The following is a 6,742-nucleotide window of genomic DNA, read 5'->3' on the forward strand; positions in this document are numbered from 1 at the left end:
TTAACTCATGGATCTTAGTCTTATTGTCCCTGTATATGGCTTATGTCTGATTTCCCTAAACATTTCATGAATCTAATTTATTTCCAGACATTGCCTTTTTCCTAATGCTACACCCACTCTTTCTCACTCCATTGTATATTAATAAAGTTTTCCATGTACAGACAGACATATGCCACTTAATAAATATTAACTTTTATTTATTTTTTGTCGTGAGTGTCTTTCATAATTGGCATCCCTTTGAAGACAATGACTTAACTTTTTGATCTAGTAACATTTTATCCCAAAACACACCAAGCAAAAATGCTGTTTGCTTGTTGTTATGACTCCACAATGAAGACCATCAATTCTATACAACAATGTTTGCTGTAAGAATGATCTGGAGAAAATTAATCTTATATCACATTTGGATAGGATAGCAACATTTCACTTTATGTACATGCACCAAGTGAGAGGGAAGAAAAATAATCCCCTTATATATATATTTTTTTCTATTTTGCCACATGTCCTATTTCTATGCAGCATATGTAAGAATTTTCTGTTTAGTTTTAATTTTCTCTTAAAGGTTTATTTTTCCTCTGATACAAATTTATTTTAAGTGCAAGACAAAATGGGCCCCCAAAGCTTAAGAAATTGGTAGGTAAAATGCTGCAAAAACTTAATAAAATTTTAAACAGCTGAACAAAAGATATCTGTGGCAAAGAAGATGATCTGACTCCTTATCACATTCCAAGAAATAATTCTCACCTCTACCACCAGCTATCAGAGTTCCTCTTCCTTGTTTAGAAATTATAAAAATCCTTCAGTAATTTACATTTAAAATGTATTTATTTTCAGGTTATTTTTATTATTTATGTAAGTGTGTGTTCTTCAGTCAATTACTGTATTTTTCACTAAGGAAAATTGGGTATTTGAGGTTGCAATAAAAGGATTAAGATTTTGCCATTTAAATTAATGGAATTTTTAACTCTTGAATGGCCTCTTCTATCAGAAAGATTTTCAAAAGCAAACGAACACTCTTAAAGGAAGATAGTGTTGGGGAGAAGTCAGTTCAGAGACACAGTGAAGGTAGATAGCATAAGACACAAAACCAAAGTTAGGCAGGCAAAGTGAATTTTAATTCACCCTGTACAGCAGAGCAGGCCTGCCTGAGGTTAGACAGGTGCAGGCAGTTTACTCTGAGGCTTCTTTTATGGGGTCTTGGCAGGGCAGAGAAGTCTTTGATTGATAACACTTGGCCTTGGAGGCCTGATATTGTTGCCAGACACAGCTTTCTCTCGGTGCATCAGGTGAAACCTCAGCCTAGAGGGGGAGAGTTCTTAACTGAATGAGAAAGAATTCCTGAGAAGCTTAGACGAGTGTAGATATGGAAGGAATTCTTTAGGGCGAGAGTGGAAATGAATGGCAGCAGCCTTGCAGGCAGCTGAGAGCAGGAAATTTCAGAGGTGCAGAGGGAAAGCTTGCAAAACATTCCTTGGTAAAGGGCAGATTCCCTTGCGATCTCTTAAAGCCAGGGTCACTTGGTGTCCTGTGTCCGCTTGGATCTGCTCTGCGTGGGGGCTAGCCCCGCCCACCCTGGGATTTGGGGAAATACAGAGAATGGGATGGAGTGAGACTGTGTTCTGAGAACTTCCCAAAGAAAGGAGAGTCTCAGGCAGGTTCCTGGAACAGTTCCGTCTGGATCACCCAAGCAAGGAGAACTTGCCAGCCCAAATCTGAGCTCTCAGTAGCCCCTCCCTACTTATCAGGAGTAAAGCAGACACTAAGTGAAGACTTGGAAATAGAATGAAATAGTAAAGAAACAAAGACGCTTACCACTGGAAAAGCACAGAGACAAAACGCAATTAAGTTGAGCAGTGAAAAAGCTTTATTTAAAGTCATACATTCAAATAGAGAAAAAGCGTGGGTGTCCTTGTTAAGGAAAATACTGGAAAATCTGGACTGGATCACTGACGGATGAACCAAGCGGCACTCGGAGGTCTTGGAGAGTTGAGGTTTATTTTACACAGGCAGGCCCAGAGAGGAGTCATCTCCCAAGGTCTGAGCCCGGAACACAAAGCAAGGGGAGCAATTTATATTATTTTGATATGTGGCATTTCAGCATGCGCAGGGCAGAAGAGGGGAGGGGGGAGCTGGGAGGGCTTTGCCAACTGGAGGGAAAAAGCGGTTTGCTGACCTTGATGGCTGTGTTGAATATTTTCCTTATCTTCCTCAGAGAGGAGGCATGGGGGTTCCCTCTTTTAAGGACTTTCAAAGGGCCAGGGGGTACAAACTTGTAAAGTGGTCTCAAAATGCTTATCTCTGGTAAGAGACATTAAATCTCTTTTATTATCAATCCTCCAGGTAATTTTGCAGAATTAATTTACAGAAATTGGTCCGTTCCTTTCCAGGGTAACTCCCCTCTGGGAACACACCAGTCAACACCACCTGCACCTGCTCCCAAAGTGGTGGGAGTGATTGTTTACTAAAGAATATGTTCGGAATCTTCCTTCCTAACCCCCTGGTTTTTGAAATGGACTCTTAGCTTTAAGATGGAATCCTTCCTGTTCTTACTATAGACTGTTGGAAAAATAATCATGGTGCTTGTCTCCTGTCTCTGCCCTCCACCAGTGTAATTGATAAAAAGAAGGCAGGGGCAGCTCTGATGATGTCTGTACCTGTCTTTGTATAATATATTTTCTCTTATCTGGGGAGAGTTTGTGCTTGGAGACTTCTCATTTGGGTATGTTGTTTTTTCCACCTGGGGAATGTTTGGACATTCTAAGTAACTCCTAATCTTTGACACTTCAACTAATGACTTCTGTGAGATTTTTCTTGCCCTCTGATTTTATCAAATTAAGTCTTTGAGCCCCTTTTAGTGGGCTTTACTGGCTTTATTCTCCCTCCACCTGCTTATGTCTACCTTTCTACCTGACAGTTGTAGTTTCAAATTTACATTACTTTGAATAATGGCAGGGGTTATCCAGGAACCTCTTTACTGCACCCTTCACATCCCTGTTCCTTAGGCTGTAAATGAGGGGATTCAGCATTGGAATCACTAGGGTGTAGAAGACAGAGGCCATTTTATCAGTATTTAATGAGTGGTTGGTCCTTGGTTGCAAATACATGAAGAGCAGAGTCCCGTAGAACACAGTGACAGCCATCATATGGGAAGCACAGGTGGAAAAGGCTTTTTGTCGCCCCTGGGAGGAACGTATCCTCAAAATGGCAAGGACGATGTTGAAGTAGGATATTAAAACAACAATCATGGAGAAAAACAAATTGGTTCCTGAAAAGGCAAACGCTACTGTTTCTGGAATGTAGGTATCCGTACAGGACAATGCTAACAAAGGGACGCTATCACAGTAAAAATGGTTGATCACATTGGAAGAGCAATAAGACATAGAGAAGACACAGGAAGAGACTGTCAGGGCTGTGCTCAGACCATAGAGGTATGTGAGGGATACCAGCAGAAGGCAGATGTGCCGAGATACCACCACCGTGTATAGCAGGGGGTTGCAAATAGCCACATAGCGATCATAAGCCATTGCAGCCAGCATGAAAATCTCAGCCACGATAAAAGCTATAAATCCACCCAGCTGGGTTGCACATCCATAGTAAGATATGGTTTTCTTCAAAACCCAGAAGTTAACCAGCATTTTAGGAGCAATGACAGTAGAATTGCCAAGATTGATGATAGCCAAGTGTCGGAGGAAAAAGTACATGGGGGTTTGCAATTGAGAGTCAGCACTGGTGAGGGTGATGATGCCCAGGTTCCCTGCCACCGTCAGCCCATAGATCACCAGGAAAACAGAGAAGAGTGGAATCTGGAGCTCTGGATGGTGGGAGACCCCCATGAGAATGAACTCAGTCACCCCAGTGAGATTTCCTGGAGCCATTTATGTTGTAGCTTTCATCCCTTAATGGGGAAAATGGAGGAGATTAACAGACGGCAAAATTGTTTTTCTGTTACATGCTAGATTGTTAAATGTCTCATTAGAAATCAGTTTCTGTTCAGAAACCTTAGGTCTCACATCTTAACTGGTATTCTCACAAACCTTTCACAAAATTCAGAAATACAAACTCTCCAGAGACGAAATTCAGGTTCTTAAAACGGCTTAACTAAGCTGTTCATTCTTAATTCACTGTTGGGTGTATATATTGCATGAAATACATTATTATATTATTATACGTATTAGTGTTTATATACATACATTAATTATATTAAAATATATTTCATGAATATGTGTATGTGTGCATACATGTTTACATATGTATGTACATATACTCACATGCCTCTGTGTGTATTGAATTGTGAAAGATAGCTGCTGCCTATAAGAAGCTGATGAGCCAGTGACTTCCAGTCATTCTTTCTTCAGCTGACAGACCTTCTCTTCAGCCCATATTTTGTCATCATCCTTGAGAATTTCAGTATTTCTGTGGGAAACACTGTCAGTGCACTGAGATGTTCCTAGTGATTTCTGCCACATCCCTTTGCTTTAGCTGACTACAGACTACACCTCAACAATATTCCTTGATAGTATCATTCCTAAACTCTGCATCCACTTTACTTAGTCATATTTCCTTTCTTCTGCTAAGTCAGCCAGTCCCATCCTGTCACTCTGACTTCTAGTTGTTCAGACTTTTCTCTATTATTTTATTCTACCGTCCCTTCCTTTCCAGTTTATATCTTTCCTTTAAATTGTTTAAAACCTATTAGGATTTTTTAAAAATATTACTTATAGGTTTGATTTATTAAATTTTGACTACTTTTACCCATATAAAGAAATGAGTGGAGGAGAGCGTTAGCATTATTTAGCGTGTAGTGAAGTCTGTGGCCACAACTATACGAGGCATTTTGAAATGATGATTTCATTATTCTGCAGGAGTATCCTAGATGGATATAATTATTTTTATGTCTTATGAGACAAGTGAGGCTCAATGAGATTAAGTTCCTCAAAGAGTCTACAGAGGATATTGTTAATGATTATTTTTTAATGTCATTTATTTGCTTGTTTGATTGGTTAGTTGGTTCGTTGATTAGCAGTCCACCAATTATTTACTGTGGGATTTATACCCAGTACTTACATTCTTGTGTTGTAAGAAATAAATGATGTAATGTACATATAAAGGTTAGTTCGCACAGAGGCTGGTAACAATGGATGCAAAAAATTAGTATCAGTAATGACTGTTATTAGCATGTTTTGAATGTTTTTAATATATTTTCCTATTTTCAGTCCCAGGATTTCATTCTAACTGAAGACTTTTATAGTTGAAATAGAAACAGCAAGTGAATTATAATTTTGCATATTGAAAAAACTTACATATATCCTTACATATTAATAATTCCCTCTCCTAATGAAACATAACAAATGGCAAAGCTAGGATTGCTTTTTATTTCCTTAAGTATATGTCACCAAAATAAAACTTTTTGTAGAACAGCACTGGTTTTCTCCCTTTTCTTTAGAATCCTGTTTGATTTAGCATTTGTTTTTGGAAAGAGCTATTTTAATTTTTTAACATATAGTTTAAGTTCATTTTTAAAAATAAAATGTAAAAGTTTATTAAAACAATAAATTCTGAGTAAATAAAGCTTTAAAAGTATACCTACGGTTAATTATTTTGTGATACAATTTGGATAAAAAAGAATATTGCCTATTCAATTTTAAATAGCTTCTGATATGATTTCAAGAGTATGTTCCATTTAACTCCACTTCTGGAACTTGTCTTAAACTTATTTAAACATGGGTTGTGTTAGAGACAAAGTGCATTTCAGTATGAGCTCTCATAACCACCAGCAACATAGAGACTGAATATTGGCCACAGGGAATCTTTCCATCTAGGAAGTCAATCACCCTGGGCAATGTGAAAATTGGAAAGGGGAGATAAATATGTTTTTATGGACATTAAATCATTTAGTAGGTCTTTCTTGGAGACATAGAATCTTATATCTGAAAGACACTTAAGAAGTTTCTCATCTGGTGTAGAGTGCCTGCTAAAAGATCATTTCTGCCAGTTCTAAGGCAAGAAGCATTCTGTTTTATCGTAAGTTGAAATATACTCCTAAAAAGACTTTTCATGATTGTTTTTAAGGTCTCAAGCAGTCTAATTTATGAATAAGGATGTCGAACGCTATTATTTAAGTCGTATCACCATCACTTCTACTTAGCAATCAATGAGCAAATATTTGATTCACTAGGAAAAGAGAATAGAGCAGACATCATTTCAGTTCTGAGTCTTATTTGAATTGAGAAAGCTCAAGTTTCACCTACCTGCACACAGAGTTCTGTTGCGACCCACTCCTAAGGTTGCTGCGTGATGCATGCCAAAGGGTTTTAGAAGTGTTTCAGGTCCCTGAAGATCTTCACATTGAAATTTGTTTGTTTAAGGCCCTAGTCCCTGAACATGAGAACCAGAATTCCCAGATAAGGTTCTTATTCCCCAGGGAAAGACCAACTGAATGCTCATTAATCAAGTGTCCACAAAAAATTCACCCAAAGAGGGAAAATGTGGAGATAGACAGTCAAGGGACTCCCATAGGTGATCGTACTGAGTAACAGTCACGTGCAACAATTCCACCCTTTGGTTGGTTGGTTGTTTTGCATTGTATTCCTGTGTTAGCTGGGAAATGTTGCTGCTGGTCCTGGGTGGAGAAAACCCAGTAGTTAAAAAGCATAGTATTCTGTCCCAAGTGTTCAATTTTAACATGAAGAATAGGAATAGAACTGAAGGTAAAGCCTCCATTCTGGTCAAGAACTAATCCTGG

At 38.4% G+C, this 6,742-nt stretch overlaps 1 protein-coding gene across 1 annotated transcript; it reads right to left on the minus strand.

Moving 5' to 3' along the window:
- LOC140844337 (olfactory receptor 8J2-like) lies at positions 1-3,875 on the minus strand. Its single transcript, XM_073215774.1, has 2 exons — positions 2,976-3,875; positions 1-72 (listed from the first exon to the last, which is right to left on the minus strand). The coding sequence occupies exons 1-2, from the start codon at positions 3,873-3,875 to the stop codon at positions 1-3; spliced, it is 972 nt and encodes a 323-aa protein (XP_073071875.1).
- Between the last annotated feature and the right edge of the window lie 2,867 nt (positions 3,876-6,742).

The sequence above is a fragment of the Manis javanica genome, chromosome 11 (assembly GCF_040802235.1).
Source record: "Manis javanica isolate MJ-LG chromosome 11, MJ_LKY, whole genome shotgun sequence".
Classification (NCBI taxonomy): Eukaryota; Metazoa; Chordata; class Mammalia; order Pholidota; family Manidae; genus Manis; species Manis javanica.

What these genes read in the sequence shown, in the direction of transcription:
- LOC140844337 (XM_073215774.1), bottom strand. Translation starts at nt 3,875, where the DNA reads ATGGCTCCAGGAAATCTCACTGGGGTGACTGAGTTCATTCTCATGGGG. An exon ending in ACAGGGATGTGAAGGGTGCA is followed by an intron (nt 73 to 2,975) that starts GTAAAGAGGTTC and finishes GAAATAAATTAG; the next exon opens with ATTCATGAAATGTTTAGGGA.